Source organism: Rhinopithecus roxellana, chromosome 12, assembly GCF_007565055.1.
Source record: "Rhinopithecus roxellana isolate Shanxi Qingling chromosome 12, ASM756505v1, whole genome shotgun sequence".
In the NCBI taxonomy this organism is placed as follows: domain Eukaryota; kingdom Metazoa; phylum Chordata; class Mammalia; order Primates; family Cercopithecidae; genus Rhinopithecus; species Rhinopithecus roxellana.
Window position 1 is genome coordinate 79,685,312 of NC_044560.1, and position 18,615 is coordinate 79,703,926.

An 18,615-nucleotide genomic window follows, 5' to 3' on the forward strand; every position below is an offset into this window, starting at 1 on the left:
GTCAACAAGAGGGAAACTCCATCTCAAAGAAAAGGAGAAAGAGAGAAAGAGGAAGGAAGGAAGGAAGGAAGGAAGGAAGGAAGGAAGGAAGGAAGGAAGGAAGGAAGGAAGGAAGGAAGGAACGAAGGAGAAAGAAAGAAAAAGAAAGAAAGAGAGAGAGAGAAAGAAAGAAAGAAAGAAAGAAAGAAAGAAAGAAAGAAAGAAAGAAAGAAAGAAAGAAAGAAAGAAAGAGAAAGAAAGAAAGAAAGAAAGAAAGAAAGAAAGAAAGAAAGAAAGAAAGAAAGAAAGAAAGAAAGAAAGAAAGAAAGAGAAAGAGAGAAAGAAGGAAAGAAAAGAAAGAAAGATATTTCATAATACTCTGGTGGCCAGGTCTTATGTAGAAGACTCGCATCACCTGGGTGGCAGCCCCAGCTATATGTCACAAAGCAAAATGTTTATAGGGCCCAGGCCAGAGAAAACGAGTCTCATCACATAGGTGCTGGACCCACTGATACATCACAATTCCTATTTAATAAGAGTCTAAGCAGTAGAGGAAGTCACATCACCTACATGCTGCATTCAGCAACATGTCACAATATCCCCTGAGAGGACAACCGAGGAAGAAAAGTCACATCACCTAGGTAAAAGGCCCAGAATTTTTTTTTTTTTTTTTTCCTAGGTGGAGTCTCGCTCTGTCGCCCGGGCTGGAGTGCAGTGGCCGGATCTCTCAGCTCACTGCAAGCTCCGCCTTCCGGGTTCACGCCATTCTCCTGCCTCAGCCTCCCGAGTAGCTGGGACTATAGGCGCCCGCCATCTTGCCCGGCTAGTTTTTTTGTATTTTTTAGTAGAGACGTGGTTTCACCGTGTTAGCCAGGATGGTCTGGATCTGCTGACCTCGTGATCCGCTCGTCTCAGCCTCCCAAAGTGCTGGGATTACAGGCTTGAGCCACCGCGCCCGGCCAGAAATAATTTATAATGTGATCTTTTTGTAAGGTTCAGGCAGAAAATAGGAGTCAGATAACGTAGGAGCTGGGCCTACGTTATCTATCTATGGCACATAGATATGTGGCACAATCACTACAGTAGGTAAGGCCTTGGCATGAGAGGAGAGTTGCATCAGATAGGTGCTGGGTCTAGAGATATGTCACATTTCCTACTGTGGACAGGTCCAGAAAGATAAGGAGAGACCTATCATTTAGGCGATTGGCCCAGAGATATGTCACAATGACCACTTGGGCAAGAAGCAAGCAGAAGAGTCACATCTCCCGTGTGCTGGGCCCAGCAATAAGTGCTCTTGCTTCTATTAGCATGATCCAGGCCCAAAGATATATTACAATCTAACCTATGGACAAAGTGAAGATAAGAGAGGAGAGTCACATAAAATAGTTGATTGGCAGAGAACTCACATCATCTAGGTTTAGGGCCCAGCAATATGTCACAATGTCATATGTGGGCAAGTCCAAGAAAAAAAAAAAAGTAATATCCCATTGTTGCTTAGTTCAGTAATATTTCAAAATATTTCCTGCAGGAAAAATTAAGAAATAAAAGAAAAGTCAAGTCAGCTCAATGCTGTGAAAGGTGACAATTCTTCCTGTGAGCAGAGACCAGGTAACAAAAGAGAGTCACATTACCTGTGGCATTGGTGCAAAGACATTTCAAAATGTCCCCTGTAGGTAAGGCCCAGGCATAAAAGTTACATCCCCTGAGTGTTGAACCCAGCAATAGGTCACAATGGCTCGAGTAGGCACATCCCAGGCAGAAGAGTCACAAATTGTCAGTGCAGAGCCCAGCAATATGTCACAATGTCCCCTGAAGGCAAAACCTAAAAGAAGAGAGTCACATAAGGTAGGTGCAAAGCATGGCAATATGCTAGAGTTTCTCTGTAAGCAGGGACCAGGCAGAAAAAGAGAGTCACATCACCTGGATGCTGAGCCCAATAATTTGTCAACAGTCTGTCCTGTAATAAAGACCCGGGCAGGAAAAACACATCATCTTCTTACTGACCACAGCAATATGGCACAACTTTCCATGCAGGCAGGGTGCAGGCAGAAGAAGAGAGTCACATCTCCTAGGTAAAGAATGCAGAGACATGTCACAATGCCACGTATAGGAAGGGCCCAGGTAGGAGACTCCCACCCCTTAGGTGTTGAGTTCAGCAATATGTCACAAAACCCAAAGATGCAGAGCCTGAGAAAAAGAGGAGAATCACATCCCCTAGATGTGAGGCCAGTGACGTGTCACAATTTCTCTGTGAGAAGAAACCAGGCAGGAGAAAAGAGTACATCACCATGGTGATGGACATTGAGTTATGTCACAAAGTCCGCTGTAGGCAGGCCCAGAATAAAAAGTTACATCACCTGGCTGTTGAACCCAGCAATAAGCAACTATGTCTAATGTGATAAATTGTGCCACAGTATGGCACAACATGTAAGGTATGTTTGGCAGAGTCAAAAAACATGGGTGAGGATTCAGCAATAAATGACAATACCCAAACTTTGTGGAGTCCCAAGAAGAGGAGAATCAAAGCACCGAGGTGCTTCATGGAGTGATATATCACAATCTTACCTTTGGACTGAGACCAGGCAGCAAAATCAAATCACTCGAGTGCTGAACATAGGCATATGTAACAATCACACCCACAGGAAGGTCCAGTAATGAATTCACAATCCTGCACAGGTCCCAGTTCTAGGTATGAGAGTCACCACATTTTCTATGTTGGCTCAGTGTAAGGTAGTGACAATCTCACCAATGAACTGAATTGGTGAATGAGAGCCTTCATTCCTCCTGTAAACTGTGTTCACTCTGGCCCTAAGCCCAGGTAGCGTTTTCATGGGTTCAGACAGAATTCTCACCTGCCAATGAACTGGGTGTAGAAATAAGTCTTTATTTCAACTCTGGCTGGATGTTCACATATGACATTCACGATTTCAACTGAGGACTATGTCTGTGTGAAATTCGGAGCCTTACCAGTGGGTTCTGTCCATGTATGAGGGTGACAATCCTAACAATTGGTGGAGTGTAGAACCACGATCTCACCTGTGTGCTGAACGCTGAAATGACACTCTCTGTGCCATGAGAGATTTATATAGTATGCAAGAAATCGGTAATTCCCTGTGACTTTGTACAAAAAGGAGACCCAGGATCATAATCTCACATTGGTGAGACTGTCACTACCTTACACTGAAACATAGAAAATGTGGTGACTCTCATACCTAGAACTGGGACCTGTGTGGGATTGTTAATTCATTACTGGACCTTCCTGTGGGTGTGTTTATAGCTAGGCCTAGCTATAAAAGACAGCATCTCTCCTGTTAGATGGGTGGAGGTATGAGAGTCACCATTGTACCTGTGAGCTAGGCCAAAATATATTTTACAATCCCACCTGTGAATAGGCAGAGAGGAGGAGAGTCACATTACCTGGGTTTCTGGCCAGGAATACATCACAATCTTTACTGAGGGCAGGGACCAGACAGCACTGTCACATCACTTTAATACTCAGCCAGGAATACGTTACAACCTTTTCCTGAAAGCAGGACACAGGCAGCAGAATCACATCCCCTGGGTGCTGAGCACAGCAATAGGTAACAACACTTTCTATTGCAAAGGGCCGTGCATGAGAGATGCATCACTTGGTACCTGAGCCTAATGATAATTCAACATTTCTTGTGGGCAGAGTGCATGCAAAAATGGAGAGTCACATCTCCTAGGTGATTGATGCAAAGATATATCACAAGGTCCTCTATAGAAAAGGCCCTGGCAGAAGCCTCCCATTTTACAGGTGTTGGGCCTAGTAATATGTTCTACCATGCAAAATATTCAGGGCTTAGGGAAAAGAAAGGAGTCACATAATCTGAGTGCAGAATTTAGCAATACGTCACAATGCAGTGGGCAGTACCAAGGCAAGAAAAAAGACTCACATCACCTGACATGTGGGTGGAAGGCCCAGCCATATGTCACCATGACACCTGTGGGCAGCATCAAGGCTGGAAAAGAGAGTCACATCTTTGAGGTGCAGAGTCAAGAGATATGTCACAGTCTCATCTGTGGGCTGAGCCAAAGCTGGAGCATAAAATCACTAAAATGCTTAGCAGACACATTCAATTGCACCTGAAGGAAAGTCCAGGATGAGATTAGAAATTCCATACATGTCCTGGTTCTAGATATGAGAGTCAACACCTCCTGTATGTTGGGTCTAAGTACAGAAGTAACAATCTCAATAGCTGATAGAATTTTTGCAAAAAAACACAATTTCTTCTGCAGACTGTGTTCTGTCAGTGCAGTCAAAGCCTCAAATGTGTTCTGAAATTTTATCTGAGGGTTGCCAGGCCACCTGTGGACCAGGCCCATATGTGAGAGTCAATTCTCCAATTTTCAACAGCTTCCACGTGTGAGATTCAGAACAACAGTGGGATATGTTCATGTAGGAGAATGACAATCTTTATTGTTGTCTGAGTGTGCATTCAAGAGACACTATCTCACCTGTGTGCTGTGTAATCCTATGACACTCTCTGTGTCACTTGAGGGCTTTATACAATATGCAAGAGTAGTAATCATCTGTGACCTTTGTACAAGAAGGAAATCCAGAACCTTTTCTGTGATTCTAAGCCCAAAGTCAACATCTCTCTAATTGGCTGAGTCCAGATAAGAGAGTCCTCACCTTCCTATGAGCTAGGTTTGGAAATGAGTCACCATCTCAACTGTGGTCATATATTCACATATGACAGTCAAAGTTCCAACTGTAGAGTGCATTAATGTGAGATTCAGGACCTCACCTGTGGGCTCTGTCCGTGTGTGAGGGTGACAATTCTAAAGGTTGGTTGGTGGGGTCTGCATAGGACAAACACAATCTCATCTGCATGGTGGACCCCGTTATGACATTCTCTAACACACTGGGGCCTTATGTATGTGAGAGAGTAATGGTAATACTCCAAGACTTTTGTACAGAAAGAAGAGCCAGGATCTTCTTTGTTTTCCTAAGCGTAGTTATGAGCAACATTATCTCTCCTACTGCCTTCTTGGAGGTGTGAAAGTCATCATTACATCTGTGTTCTTGGCCAAGTTATATGTCACAATTACACCTGTGGGTAGAGAACAAGCACAAGAGTCACATCAACTGTGTGCTGGGCCAGGGTTATGTCACAATATTCCCTGAGAGGATGCACAAGGCAGGAGAGTCACCTCACAGGGTACTCAACCAGAGATGTTACAATCGTTTCCCGAAAGCAGGGCACAGGAAGAAGAGTAAGATCACCTGGGTGCTGGGCTCAGATATATATCATAAGGCTCACTGTGGGCAAAGCCAGACAGGACAGACGAAACACCTGGTTGCTGGACCCAGCAATATGTCATAATCTGCAGGCAGAAGTAGAGGGTTTCAGCTCCCAGGTAACGGATACAAAAATACATCCCAAGTACCTCTGTGGGAGCGGCTCAAGCAAAGCCTTCCAACCCATAGGTGTTTGCTTCAGTGATGTGTTGCAATAATCAAAATACACAAGTCTCAGGCAAGTGAAGAGAGTCACATCACCTAAGTGCTGGGTCCGGTGACCTGTCACAATCTTCTTTTGGCAGCGCTCAAGCAGAATAGAAAAGTCATATCACCAAGATAATGAATGAAAACATGTGTTAGAATATTTCTGTGTGAGAGCCCATGCAGGAAAGTCGCATCACCATGTTGTTGGACCCACAGATATGTTGAAATATATGATGTATGCAGGTCTCAAGCGGGAGAGGAGAGTAACATCACTTAGGTGCTAGATGCACCTAAATGCACATGACAATTTCTTCTTAAGCACACACCAAGCAGTAGCAGAGAGTCCCATCACCTAAGTTCTTGGTCCAGCAGTATTTCACAATATTCCTGAGGGGAGGGCCTAGGCAAAAAGTCACATTACCTAGGTGACAAACCTAGAGATATGTCACAATGTCCCTTGTGGGTAGGGGTCATAAACAAGAGGAGAGACATAGCCTCGGTGCTGGGCTCAGGTTCATGTTCCAAACACCCCAGTTGGAAGAAGCCAAGAATGAAGAGGAGTCACATCACATAGGAGCTATGTCAAGTGGCATATCACAATTCTCACTTTGGAGAAACCCCAGAAGAAGAGTCACATCATCTAGGTGGGAGGCCCAAACATATCACAGTGACTCCTGTGTGCAGGGACGAGGCAGAACCATCATCTACCTTACCATCTCCTTTTTCTCCCTCATCCCTGCTGTTACTGGGTAATGGTGCCAAGGGGAGACAGAAATTTTCCCTTAGGCCCCTCCCCCAATAAATTGGGAAGAAGGCAGAGGATATACTACACTTATGGGACTTTGCCTTAGGCAAGCAGCATTAGAGGGTAGCTCTTGGACAGGTGCAGTGACTCATGCCTGTAATTTCAGTACTTTGGGAGGCTAAGGTGAGTCGATCATGAGGTCAAGAGATCAAGACCAGCCTGGCAAACATGTTGAAACCCTGTCTATACTAAAAATACAAAAATTAGCTGGACATGGTGGCATGCACGTGCAGTCCAAGCTACTCAGAGACTGAGGTGGGATAATCGCTTAAACCAAGAAGGCGGAAATTGCAGTGAGCCAAGATTATGCCACTGCACTGCAGCCTGGTGACAGAGTGAGACTTTGTCTCACAAAAAAATAAATAAGTAAAAGAAAAAAAGGCAGCTCTTGACCTGCACAGTGATAGAAGATCAACAAGGCAATCTGGTACATTAATCCATTACTTTCAACACTTATCATCGGGGGAACCCAACCCCAGTATTTCAACGTAGGTTTTTTCTATTTTCCCTAAGCGTTGGCCAGTCTGAGAAATAAAGAGAAAGAGTACAAAGAGAGGAATTTTGCAGCTGGGCCGCTGGGAGAGACATCATGTATCGGTAGGTCTGTGATGCCCACCTGAGCTGTAAAACAAGCAAGTTTTTATTAAGGGTTTCAAAAGGGGAGGGGATGTATGAATAGGGAGTATGTCACAAAGATCACGTGCTTCAAAGGGCAAAAGGGAGAACAGGCTTTTCTCCCCAGTAGAAAAGAATTTCCTAATTGCAAGATCATCCGTTATATGGGTGACATCTTACTGCCAGCCCCAACACAGCCAATACTTTTGTGTTTATATGCCTCTGTCAAAAGGAATACACAGTTAAGAGGGTTAATCACAGCATCTGAAAAGGTACAGATGTCCTCCCCTTGGAAATATCTTGGATACATACTAACTTCCCAGTCAATACGACCTCAAAATGTTGAATTGAATACTAACAACTTACACACCTTAAACAATTATCAAAAATTACTAGGTGATATTAACTGGCTTCACCCCACCTTGGACAAAACTACTGATAAGTTACAGAACCTGTTACAGCTCTCATTAAGTCCACTCTTGAGCCCAGCCTGTGTGCTCTTTATCTTCGACTTCAGCAATTGCTGGATCAATGAACAAATTCTATTTTTAGTACAAACATTCGGGACCACAGCTTGCTGGCTACCTGGTCCACTAGTTTATGGCAATGATCAAGCCGACCTGCAGGCTATGATGTCACTGCTTGACCAAGTCACTCAATCACATTTATGTTTCCACAAAAATTGGAGAAACTTAACTAAACAGTTTCAACTTACCCAAAGACTAGCTTAAAAAATTGTTTACAATGGCCAGATTGCCAACTCACAGGCACATCCTCCCCTTCAACAGGTGTTAACTCTAGAGGGCTAGATTCTAATGAGTTATGCCAAACAGATGTTACTCACTTCTCTGAATTTGGAAAACTAAGATATGTACATGTATTTGTTGATACCAATTCCCACCTAATTAGCACTCATGCTTTTTCTGGAGAGTCCACCCAATATGTCATTAAACATCTTTTGGTAATGTTTGCCAAACATTAAAAATTAAAACTAATAATGGTCCGGGTTATGCCAGCTCACAATTTCAACAATTTTGTCACACACGGAATGTCCAACATTCCACAAGTATATCCCGCATAACCCCCCAAGGACAGGTCATAGTAGAATGTGCCCACTCCAACCTTAAAAATATGCTCCGAAAACAAAAAAGGGAGAATATGAGTAATGACCCTGTAACAGTATTGGCACAAGCCTTATTTACTCTAAATTTCTTAAATTTAGATGATAAATTTCAATCAGCTATAGAAAAGCACTTTGCAAAAATCACTCAAGATATAAAACCTTCAGTTCCATGTAAAGATGTAAATAGTAATGTATGGTATAGTTCAAATAATTTGTTAACGTGGGGAAGAGGATATGCTTATGTTCACATCCCTTCAGGTCATCTTTGGATTCTAGCCCAACTCATCAAATCATACCATGGCATGGCTGGGACCCAACCTGGTACCAAAAATAAAGGAAATGACCCTGAAGGACCCGCAGACCCGGACGATGGGGCTTCCTTGGACAAAACAGGCCCCAGCCATTATGCCAAAGGAGACAACTGAGGAGGCTGAGGGAATCGTGCTCTGGAAAAAAAACCCATTCACTCCAGAAAATCTGTTCCTTGCTATGCTCTCTGTTGTACATTGCAACTCACGTAGGGTATTGGTTTTTCTTATTCTCTCACTTTGCCTGCAATCGGTGCCTGCTACACTCTATTAGGCCTATCTTCTAGATCCGACTTTCTTCCTCCCTGTTACTTGGGCAGACACTCCCTTCCCAGCTTCTAACATCATGACTGCCTGGCTAGGAGGGATTGACATACCCCCAGTGGAGTTTCTAAGTAACGGCCCTATAGAAAAATGTGCAAAAACACCTCTCCTGGATAGACCCCCACTCCTGGGGGTCACTCTTTGATTGGAAAAGAATATTACTGATTATACTCATGTTTGTCTTCTGTTATTTACTAATTCTAGAATGCAAAACCGTAACATGAACTGTAACCACTGTGCCTGTCTAACCTTTCACTGCACACATCTATTCTCTTCAATCAACAAAACTTGATGCAAATAACAGAAAAGGGGGAGATGTAGGAGATTGGTTAAAGTGGTGAGAGAAACTATAGAAAAAGGGGCAGACCTTCTGAAAAGCCAGAAGGCTCTGCATAGCTATGGGGGAGAATAGCTGAAAGCAGCTGTTCTCTAACCCTGAAGCAGAGGGTGAGGAGAATGTGCAAGAGAGTGAGGGGTAAGTTATCTTGATCAGGCTTATTTGTCTGAAGTTGTGCAGGAACTGACCTTTGAACATCCTGGTTCCCTGAGCATGATGTTCCCTGAAAGGGGAAAAATAAGTGTTAATTACCTACAGATTGTGTTTGCTTTGCTCCAGGATTTTGGCATTGTGCCTGCATTGAATAAAAGCAAGCAGCTCCAGCTTCTTGGGCTGCACTTTGGCCACTAGAGGCAGGCAGAACCCCTAGCTACTCTTACACTGTATACCTATGTCTGAGTACTCCTTTTATCTGTCGATCTGCCAGGGTCTGCCAGACAGACCTGGCACTCTTCTTCTTTTCCTCCTCCTCTCCTGCTCCTCCTCCTCCTCTCCTCTTCTGTTCCTCCTCCTTCTCCTCCTCTCTTCTTCCTCCTCCTCTCCTCCTCCTCTCCTCCTCCTCCTCTCCTCCTCCTCCACCTTCTCTCCTCTTCCTTCTTTTCCTTTTCCTTTTTTCTCCTCCATCCTCTTCTTCACCTTGCATTTCTTCTCCTCCTCTTCTCCTTTTCTCCTCTGCTGCTGCTCCTCCTTCTTCTCCCATTTTCCTCTTCCTCCTCTCCTCCTACTCCTTCTCCTCCTCTCCTCTTCCTACTTCTCCTCTCCTCTTCCACCTCTTTCTCCTCTTTCTTTTCTCCTCATCCTTCTTTCCTCTTCCTTCTATCCTCCTCTCCTTTTTCTCCTCCTCTCTTCCTCCTTCTCTCCTTTTCTCCTCCTTATATCCTTATCTCCTTCTCTCCTCCTCTTCCTTCTCCTTCTCCTTTTTCCACCTCCTCTTCTCCTCCCTCTCCTCTCCTCCTCCTCTTCTCCTCCTCCTTCTACTCTCTTCTTCCTCCTTTTCTTTCTTCCTTCCTCCTCGTCCTTCTGTGCTCCTCCTCTTTCTCTCCTTCTCCTCCCCCTCATCGCCTCCTTTTCCTTTTACTCCTCTCTTCCACCTCCTTCTTTCCCTCTCCTCCTCTTTTCTGCTCTAGTCCTCTTTTTCCTCCCCTCCTCTTCCTCCTCCTTTTCTTTTACTCTTCCTTCTCTCCTCTCTTTCTACTCCTCTCCTCTTTCCTCTCTCATCCTCCTTTCCTCTTCTCCTTTTTTCTCCTCCTCTCCTTCTCCTTCTTCTCTCCTCCTTTTCCTGTTGTCCTTCTTTTCCTTCTCCTCTCCTCTTTCTCTCTTTTTCTCCTCCTCTTTCTCCTCCTTCTCTCTTCCTTCTCATCTCCTCCTCCTCCCTTCCTCCTTCCTTCCTCCTTTTCTTCTTTTTTCTCTCATCTTCCTACTCCTTCTACTCTACTCTTCTTCCTTTTTTCTTTTTCTCCTCCTCCTTCTCCTCTCCACCTCCTTTTATTTCTGCTCTCTTCCACCTTGTTCCCCTCCTCTCCTCCTTCCCCTCCTCCTCCTTCTCCTTCCCTCTTCTTTCTCCTTCTCTTATTCTGTTCTCCCTGTTTCTTCTATTTTTCACCTCCTCCTCCCCTCTGCCTCATCTTCTCCTCTTCTTTTTTTCTCCTCCTCTCCTCCTACTTCTCTTCTCCTTCTCCTCCTCTCCTCCTATTCCTCTCTCCTCCTCTTCCTCATCCTTATCATCTATTTCTCCTCGACCCCTTCTACCCTCCTCCTTCTATTCTTCTACTACTCCTTCTCCTCCTATCCTCCTCTCCTTTTCTTCTTCTCTCTTTCCTTTTTCTCTTCTTCCCCTTTTCTCCACCCCCTACTCCACCTCCTTCTCCTCCCTTCTTCCTCCTCCTCTCCTCCTCCTATTCCTTTCCTCTTCTCCTTTTATTCCTACTCCTTCTCCTCTCCTTCTTCTCCTCTTCTTCTCCCCATTTTCTTCCTCCTCTTTTACTCTTTCTCTTTCTCCTCCTGCAACTTCTCCTCCTCCTCTACTCCTCTTCCTTTTTCTCCTCAATCTTCTTCCCCACTTTTTTCTTTCTCTTCGCCTGCTTTTCCTCCTCTCTCTTCCTCCTCCTCTCCTCCTTCTCCTCTCCTTCTCCTTTTCTCCTTCTCCTCAACTTCTCCTCTTCCATTCCTCCTCTTTTCCTCCTTGTTCTTATCTCTTTCTTCCTTTCTCCTTCTCATCCTTTGTCTTCTCCATCTCCTCTTCTCCTTTTCTCCTGCTTGTTCTCCTCCTCTTCCTTTTTCTCCTCTACTTCTCTTTATCCTTCTTCTCTTTTCCTTCTCTTCCTCCTCTTATTTTTCTCTTCTCCTCTGGCCCTCCTCCTTTTTCTCCTTTCCATATCCTTTTCCTGTCCTCTTGGTCCTTCTCTCCTCTTCCTCTCCTTTTTCTTCTCTCCACCTCTTCTTCTGCTGCCCTCCTCCTCCTCGTCTCCTTCTCTATTTTTCTCCTCCTTCTTCTGTTTTGCTTCTTCTCTCATTCCTTCCCTCCTTTTTCTCCTCTCCTCCTCCTTCTCTCCCCCTCCTCTTTTCCCTTTCTTCTTTTGCTTCTCCTCCTCCTTCTCCTCTCCTCCCTCCTCTTTCTCCTCTACTCCTCCTTTTTCTCCTCCTTCTTCTCTCCTTCTCTTCCTCTTTTTCTCTCCTTTTCCTCTGCCTCCTCCTTTTCTCCTTTTTTTCTCTTCTTTCTTCTCTCCTCCAACCCTCCTCCTCCTACTTCTCCTCTCCAACTTCTCTTCCTCCTCCTCCTCTTTTCTCTTACTCCTTCTCCTTCCTTTTAGACTCCTTTTTCTTTTCTTTCAGTCTTCATCCTCCTCTTTTTCTCCTCTTTTTCTTCCTTCTCATCTCCTCCTCCTCTTCTCTTCCTCCTCTTCTTACTCTCTTTTCCTCTTTTTTCTACTCTTCTTCTCCTGTTTTTTCTCCTCTTTTTCTCTTCCTCCTCCTTCTGTCCTTCTTTTTTTCTTTCTACTCTCCTCCTCCTTTTTTTATTCTTTTTCTCCTGTTTTTCTTTTTCTTCTCTCCTTCTTTGCCTACTCCTTCTTCCCTCCTCTGTCATTTTCTTTTTTCCTCCTCTTCTTCTCCTCTTCTCCTTTTTCTATCCTCCTCCTTTCCTCCTCCTCCCCATCCTCTTCCTTTCCTTCTCCTCCTCTTGCTGCTCTCCTCCTTTTTCTTTTCTTTTTCTCCTCTTCCTCCTTCTCCACTTCTCCTAGCCCTTCTCTCCTTCTCCTCATTTTTCTCCTCCTCTCCTCTTCCTTTTTTGTCCTCCTCCTCTTTTCCTCACCCCCTTCTTTTCTTCCTCCTCCTCTTCTTCTTCTCTCCTCTTCCATTTCTCTTATTCTCCTATTTCTCCTCTCCTCCTTCTTCTCTCCTTCTCCTCTTCTCCTTCTCTGAGTTATTCTCTCCTCCTTCTTTTTCTCCTTTTTTCATTTTTTGTTTTCTCCTTTTTCTCCTCTCCTTTTTTTCCTCTCCCCTCCTTTTTCTCCTCTCTTCCCTCTAAACTCCTTTTTTCTCTTTCTTCTCCTCTCCTTCTCTCCTCCTTCTTTTCTTTTCTTCTCTTCTCTTCTTCCTTCATTTCTCCTCCTCCTCCTCCTCTTTCTTTTCTCCTCCCAATCTTCTTCTCTTCCTCTCCATCTCCTTTTCTCCCCCTCTTTCTTCTTTTTCTTCTCTTCTTTTTCTCCCTTTTCTCCTTCTTCTCCCGTTTTTGTCCTCCTTCTTTTCTCCTCCTCCACCCCATCTACTTCTTTTCTTTCTCTCCTCATCCTCCTGTTTTTTCTTTTCTTTTTTCTCTCTTCCTCCTTTTTGTCTCCTCCTCCTATTCCTTCTTTTTTCTTCCTCCTTCATCTCCTCTCCTTCTCCTATCCTCCTTTTTTCACCTTTTTCTCTGCTCCTACTTTCTCCTTTTTTCTCCTCCTCTCTTTTTTCTCCTCTCCTTCTCCTCCTACTGTCCTTTTCCTCCACCAATTCTCTTTCTCCTTTTTTCCTCCTCTTTTTCTTCTTCTCCCCTTCTTCTGCTTATTCTCCCCTCCTCCTTTCCTTCTCCTCCTTCATTCCTCCTCTTTTCTTCCTTTCCTCATTTCTCTTCTCACCTCCTCCTTCTCCTTTTGCTCCATCTCCTCTTCTCCTACTTCTCTCCTCCTCCTGCTTTTTCTTCTTTCCTATTCATCCTTTTTTTCTTTCCTCCTCCTCTCCTCCTCTTCCTACTCTACTTTTCTTCCTCTTTGTTTTCCTTTTTTGCTTCTCCTCTTTTTCTCTTCTTGTCCTTTTCTTTTTCTTCTTCTCCATGCCTCCTCTTACTCCTTCTCCTCTTCTCCTCTTCCTCGTTTTCCTCTCCTCCTTCTCATTCTTTTCCTTTTCCTCTTCTTCTGTTTTTTCTTTTATTCTTCTCTTATTCTTCTCCTCCTTCTCCTCCTGTCCTCCTTCTTTTCTCCTTTTCTTTCTTTCCTCCTTCTCTCCTCCTCTACTTTTCCTTCTCCTCTTCTCTTCCTCTTTCTACTCCTTCTGCTTTTTCTCCTCCTTCTTCTCCCCCTTTTTTGTAATGCACTCCTTTTTCTTCTCCTCCTTCTCCTCTCCTCCACCTCTTTCTTTTATTTGTTTCCTCTATTTTCCTCCTCCTCCTTCTCTTCCTCCTTCTCCTCCTTCTTTTTCTTCTTCTTCTTCTTTCTTTCTTCTTCTTCTTCTTCTTCTTCTTCTTCTCCTCCTCCTCCCCCTCCTCCTCCCCCTCCTCCTCCCCCTCCTCCTGCCCCTCCTCCTCCCCTTCCTCCTCCCCCTCCTCCTCCCCCTCCTCCTCCCCCTCCTCCCTCTCTTCCTTCTCTTCTCCTCCTCGTCTCTTCCTCCTTTTCTTATTTCTCCTTTTACTCTTCTTTTCTTTTTTCTTCCTCTCCTTCTTCTCCTTGTCAGTCTCCTCTTCACCTCCTCATCCTGCTTTTTCTTTTCCTGCTGCTCCTTCTCTTCTTTTTCTTTTTTCCTCCTTCTTTTCTCCTCTTTGTCCTATATCTCTCCTGCTTTTCTCCACCTCCTTTCCTCCTACTCTTTTTCTCCTCTTCTCATTCTCCTCTTCTTTTCCTCCTCCTCCTTTTCTCCCCCCTTTTCTCCTTCTTGTCCTCTCCTCTTTTTCCTTCTCCTCTTCTCCTCCTTCTTTTTCGTCTCTTCCCCCTCCTACTCTCCTACCTATTTTTCTCCTCTCCTCCTTTTTCTTTTCTCTTCTCTGTTTTTTCTCCTCTTTTCATTCTCTTCTCCTTTTCCTCTTCTCCTCCTCCTTCTTCTCTTTTCCTCCTCCTCCTCTTCTTCTCTTTCTTCCTTCCCCCCCTTTACCTCCTCTCCTCCTCCTCCTCCTCTTCTCCTCCTCTTTCTCTTTTTTCTCCTCTTCTTCTCCATCTTATCTCCTTCTCCCAGCTTCTTTTTTCTCCTCTCCTCTTCTGGTCCCATTATTCTACTCTTCTGTTTTGTTTTCTCTACTTCCTGTCTTCTTACTATCTTCTTCTCATTTTCTCCTCCTCTTCATTTGTTCTTCTTTCACTTTCTCTTCCCCTTTTCTCTTGTTTTTCCTCTTCTCCTCATCTTCTTTGTTCCTCCTTTTCTTTCTCCACCCTCCACCCCTATTCCTCCTTTTACCGAGCCACTGGCCATTCCAAGCAGCACTCAGAACACCTAGCCACAATCTCTGCTGCACTGTGCTAGCAAGACCTGCTGTGCATCTATATTAACTTTTACAGGATAGGAATCTGGCCAACCCAGGTGGACTCTCTCTCTTTCTCTCTCTCTCTCTCTCTCTATATGTGTGTGTGTGTGTGTGTGTGTATGTGTGTGTGTGTGTCTATATATACATATATATAGAGAGAGGGAGAGATAGACAGAGAGAGAGAGAGCTCACGAAAGGGCCTTGATCTGTCACCCAGGCTGGGGTGCAGTGGCACAAGATTATGACTCACTGTAGCCTTAAGGGATCCTCTTACCTCAGCCTTCCGAGTAGCTGGGATTACAGGTGTGGCCTGCCACAGCTGTCTAAATGTCTTTTGTAGTGACGGGGTCTAACCACGTTACCCAGGCTGGTCTGAAACTTCTGGGCACAAGTGCTCTGCTTGCCTTGGCCTCCCGGAATACTGGGGTGAATTTATTTGTTATAGCGCCGCCGGGACTCGGATGGTGCAAGCCTCCTAGGCCAGAAACATCTTTCCAACGCTGCTCCCCTACTTCTGCCCTCTGTCTCCCTGCATTCTTTCCCTGTGGAATGAGGGACTTTCCTTCTATGGCCTTTCCAGTACCTCTCTGGCAGGAAAGCCTGAAAACTAGGGCTCCTGCTTTCCCCTGCAGCCGCAAAGCATGGGGTTGCTGGCCAGAAGGTGGCCTCCTGGGGTGCTGTCGCCAGAGTGTTCGGTGGAAGCCACTGCAGCACCCTGCTCTGCAGATTTGAAATTCCTGGGCAGAGGACACTAGCGTCGAGGGGGCAGCAGGCAGCCCTGCATCCTGGCCCTTTCCTGGCTGGTGGTGGTGGTGTGCTGGACTACAACCTAAGGCGCCCAGGAAAGAAGGGGGCCAGGGCCTGGCCATGGAGACGCCTATCGTTCCTCACTCTTCCGTTGACGGGGTGTGTGTTTTACAGGGATCCGTCGGTATGGACTGCATCTTCCTTGCACGAGTTGCGGGCTGGGTGCCGGGTGCCATCATGAGTCCAGGAAAAAGGCGGAGGGGCCTTCTCCCACTGGAAAAATCTGTGGCTATTTCCGGGGCTTTTTTTTTTCCTCCCAAACCAGCCTGCAGCCTAGTGTCGCTTCCTCTGTCCCCAACACTCGCCTCTGCCTGGGCCCCCTCCTCCATTTCCCACTGGTGTGTCTTATAAAACTGCCACCCTAACGTTGGCTAAGGAGCAGGCGAGGTCCTTCCCGTCGCCGACGCCCTTCCTGGGAAGAGGGGCGTTTTCTGGGCCGAGGGCACACCTAGGATGTCACCCACTCCTTGACGTGAGGACGAAGCACAGCGTCCGTTCCACTTCCTTTCCAGGCAGGGCGGAGACCTGCAGAGCTCGAGGACCCTGCCCGGCGCAGAACGCGCTGGCCAGTGGGCGACTTGGCAAGCGCCCTGGGCACCTGGCTACCCTCGTCAGCGCTGCATCCATGACAGGTTGTAAATGAGATGGAAATAATTTTTTCCGGCTCAGCGGATTTGTCCTGCCTCTCTCCTTACTGGGTAGGAGATAGAACACGAGCCCAGATCCGGGGCAGCAGTTCACACTCCATTACAAAACTACAGAGCTTCGGAGCTAGCAGCAGCACACATTCGGGGAACATTGGAAGGATTGTCTTCTTCTTTTGTGGGTGGTGATGTTAGTGGTTGTGGAGAGAGATAGAAGAGTGAATAAAAAGTATAACGATTTGGTATGCCAAAAATCCTGTCTGGGATTTTCATTAATAGAAAAATTAAACTCTCGTTCTTGCTTAAGAATTTAGACTCAAGCTTATCCCTTTCAAAGTCAATAAAAACAAAGTTTGCCTGTTAGAAGACAAAGCTGAAAATAGTGAGACACTTCTGTCTGGTGGAAACAAAATGATTTCTGCAAAGGCGAAGTTGCCAGTGCATCCCCCTATATATGAGGGGTTTTTTTTTTTTTTCCTTTTTTAGATATGTAGTGGTCCCTGCACCTGTGCACAATGATGCTGACATATATTTAATAGAAGTGGAAGGTGAGGGAAAGGGAATTGCAAAGATAAGAATGTGATTTTGTTTTCATTTTTTCACACCCATGACAAGCATTCTCTAGACTTGATGCTTTTACAAGTAGGCAGGTAGAGTTTCTAAGCCATATTTTAATCAGGTAGTCTGTTAGAGACCACTGTCTAGGCTAAAACCTCTTTGGAAACACACACACACACAGACACAAGCACACACACACACACACACACACGCTTAGTTCTGTGCTACCTTCAAGAGTCGACAGAACTTTTTGCAGGAATGGGTATGAATTCCTTTGAAAGGATCTTGTGCTCCATTTCAGGTAAATGAAGTGGCACTCCTGTCTTATCATTCTTAAAAATACTGCTAAACTGGCTGCTCATTAGGATATCTTATTTTTAAAGAATTTACTAGATATGTGATACTTTTTTTTCCCTTGAGACAGAGTTTCGCTCTTGTTGAACAGGCTGGAGTGCAATGGTGCTATCTCGTATCACCGCAAACTTCATCCCCCCGGTTCAAGGCATTCTCCTGCCTCAGCCTCCCGAGTAGCTGAAATTACAAGCATGCGCTACCACGCCTGGCTGATTTTGTATTTTTAGTAGAGATGGGGTTTCTCCTTGTTGGTCAGGCTGGTCTCAAACTCACTCCAGACCTCAGGTAATACTCCCACCTTGGCCTCCCAAAGGGCTGGGATTACAGGAGTGAGCCGCTGTGCCCAGAAGGATGTGTGATACTTTTAAGAAATGCTACTGATGATAATGGATATATGGAATATCATTCTCTGAGGTTTTCTAGATACCACTTTATTTCTCATCAGAAATTCAGACTCTAAGCCCTTAGCGTGGCAAACACGTGTTTGTTATATGATGGTAAACATACATCTCACTTAGCTGGTACAGGTGATACATTCCTACCTAACTTGTTACAACATCCAACTGACTGATGAAAGGATCTTTTATTTTCGATTACTTCAGGCAGACTCCTGAGGTCTTATTTGCATCTGACACAGGTACAGCATGTTGAAGGAGAAAAAATAAACTTTATTAGTGCTACATTAGGTCAATAGCTGTTTATTAACTACCTGGTATATGTCATACAACATAGGTGCCTTGGTAATAAATGGCTGGTAATAAATGCAGTTTCCAGCAGGGCACAGTGGCTCATGCCTGTAATCCCGGCACTTTGGGAGGCCCAGGCTGGTGAATAACCTGAGATCAAGACATTATTGGGGAGTTCAGGAATTCAAAGCAAGAGCCAACATGGTGAAACCCTATCTCTACTGAAAATACAAAAAAATAGCGGGGCGTGGTGGTGGGCACCTGTAATCTTAGCTACTTCAGAGACTGAGGCAGGAGAATTTGGAATACAGAGGTTGCAGTGAGCCAAGATTGTGCCATTGCACTCCAGCCTGACAACAGAGCAAAACTCCATCTCAAACAAACAAACAAACAAACAAAAGAAAGAAAGAAAGAAAAAAGAAAGAAGCAAAAGGGGATGTAGATGTAATTATCCTCAGATTAAGATGAAGAAATAGAGACCCAAAGAGGCTGCCAGCTATTAGAACTCAAATGGTTAAGCTTGTCTCCAGGGTTGTGCTTCTGAACCCTGCCAGACTACCTACCGTAAAGAAATGATCTGTTCACTAAACAAATACTAGCTGAAAACATCCTGTGTGCAGAGTTCTCCCTATTAGGCACATCAAGGGAAAAGATGGGCATGCCAGAGGAAAAATATAAGTGTGCCAGGACAGGGTTCTGGCTTCCAGAAGTAAATTACAGCTTACCTATTTGACAACTCATTTTAGCTAATATTTGACCACATAAGCTAGACCTTCCCTTCTGTGATGGTCAGGAATGGAGATTGGTGTTTTGTGGAGTAAGGGGCTTGCAGAGGTCGTGTTAGTACATGAACTGGTTGAGCGGGATTTGTGTGCCCTTAAAAAGGGGGGGTTCA

At 45.0% G+C, this 18,615-nt stretch overlaps 1 protein-coding gene across 1 annotated transcript in view; it reads right to left on the minus strand.

Annotated features, from left to right (window-relative positions):
• The window catches only part of LOC104666725 (zinc finger protein 254-like), a 44,397-nt gene extending 28,292 nt beyond the window's left edge, over positions 1-16,105 (minus strand). The window contains 2 exon segments of the mRNA XM_030942335.1: positions 15,076-15,500; positions 15,943-16,105. Coding sequence (XP_030798195.1) covers positions 15,076-15,500; positions 15,943-16,105 — 588 coding nt within the window.
• Positions 16,106-18,615: the final 2,510 nt, after the last annotated feature.